Genomic DNA, 1,901 nt, shown 5'->3' on the forward strand with positions numbered 1-1,901 from the left:
ACACGTCTGGGTAAGGAGGAAAGTGGAATTCAGGTGTCTGTGGAAATGGGTAGCTCTCAGTCCTTTTCACCATCTAGGCTGGCCGAGCTCTCAGCCCATCTTCGGTAACATCGCAGGAGTTCAAGGAAAGGATTTTCCACTGCCCACAATCAAACATTGGACTTAATTACCGCTATTTTCTTTCCAGGTGGAGAGCGATTACTGCCTATTACTGGCCTTGCCTTGTGGCCGAGACCAGGAAGACGTAGTGAATCAGACTGAGTCACTTAAGGCTGCGTTCATCAGCTACCTGCAGGCTAAGCAAGCTGCAGGAATCATCAACGTTCCCAACCCCGGCTCTAACCAGGTATTTGGCAGGGAAAGCCCCGAAATGCTGTACATAAATGACCTTGATAGATAATGGGACCTACAGCCTTCCACCCTGCGTCTTTCCTTAAGATGGGAGTGGAGGTGCCTGTTTTTATCGTTGAAATAAACCCACCCTGCGTGTACCATGCCGGCTCGTTACATCACCAATCAAAACACGCTGATACAATTGATGTAATTACTGAAGATGAGCTGCAAAGCCAAAAAACCACCACCCCAAACGCTGGGTTTGTTCACAGCCCTACAACTTCGGCTGAAAACAAACCAAACCCATTTTCCAACTCTTTTCTGCCTTGGACGTAGAGTCCTTGTTTCTTCCTCATGTCGTATCCTGATTTTTCCAGGACCCCTGGAGTTTTCTTCCTCTTTGCTGCATAAGGACAAAACGTTTGGGTTTGGCAATTGGGAGCATTTATTCCCGATGCGTTGCTGCATCAAATCAGATTTTATCTATTCCTTGGGTGTAAACAGCCCGGAATTGAGCGGTCAGCACTCAGAGCATCTGCTGAACTGGTAATTAATAGGATTTTTTTGGTCTTTTCCAATAAAACCAACCAGCTCGCACGTCCCCGGTGCGGAAAAACTTCCCGCCTGGGGAACCCCACCAGAGGCTGCTGAACAGTCGCTCCTTTTTTATACGAGTACGCCGGTGTCTGAGCCTTTAAGCACCCAAAAATAATCACCCGAATGTCCCGTTTTAAAGCATTTTAGGCCAGCCCCCTCGCCCTGCCTTGTCTCTCATCCGTGGTTTTGTTGTTTTTTGTTTTTTTTTTCCTTCTCCCTTGGCAGCCTGCCTACGTTCTGCAGATCTTCCCACCCTGCGAATTTTCAGAAAGCCACCTGTCCCGCCTCGCCCCGGACCTCCTCGCCAGCATCTCCAACATCTCTCCTCACCTGATGATTGTCATCGCGTCGGTATGAGCTGTTTACCGATTACTGACTTTTATTCTTATTTTATTTTTTTTTTAATTTTTTTTCCAAGGCCCTGCAGCAAAAAAAAAAAAAAACAAAACACAAAAAAACAAAAAACAAAAACCACAAAAAAAAGCACCCACAAAAACCACAAAAAAAAAAATTTAAAATAAAAAGAAATAAAAAGAGAGAGAGAAAGTAATGAAACAAGAAAATGCTGCCAGACTACCAGCCTCCTGCCCTAACCGGCCTCGATCAAACTGTTGCTGGGTAGCGGTTCCGCTGCCTTGTATGTTTACATATTGCTTTAGCTTACGGACAACGGATGCACTCAGCAGGCGGACTGGTATTGGGTTTCTGTGCCTCCTTTTGGGGAAAAGAGAAAGGATGGCTTATTTTTTTTAACAAAAAAAAAAGGAAAAAAAATAAAAAAGAACCTGAACTGCCTTTGCACTAAATTAGTGACTCGGACCTTTGCACAGTTTGGAGACACGCTGTGACGTTCTGGATGTCTTGACACACATTAACGCGCGCCGTGGACTTAAACGCAGGACCTGGGGACTTCTGCTGAAATTTGTGGGTCAAGGATCATTTCACACATTATCTTTTTTCTTCTTTTTTTT

At 45.1% G+C, this 1,901-nt stretch overlaps 1 protein-coding gene across 1 annotated transcript in view; it reads left to right on the forward strand.

Annotated features, from left to right (window-relative positions):
* The window catches only part of SPEN (spen family transcriptional repressor), a 23,195-nt gene extending 21,822 nt beyond the window's left edge, over positions 1 to 1,373 (forward strand). The window contains 2 exon segments of the mRNA XM_010281980.1: positions 188 to 346; positions 1,156 to 1,373. Coding sequence (XP_010280282.1) covers positions 188 to 346; positions 1,156 to 1,287 — 291 coding nt within the window. The 3' untranslated portion in view covers positions 1,288 to 1,373.
* The last annotated feature ends 528 nt before the right edge of the window (positions 1,374 to 1,901 follow it).

The sequence above is a fragment of the Phaethon lepturus genome, unplaced genomic scaffold, assembly GCF_000687285.1.
Source record: "Phaethon lepturus isolate BGI_N335 unplaced genomic scaffold, ASM68728v1 scaffold22132, whole genome shotgun sequence".
Lineage (NCBI taxonomy): Eukaryota > Metazoa > Chordata > Aves > Phaethontiformes > Phaethontidae > Phaethon > Phaethon lepturus.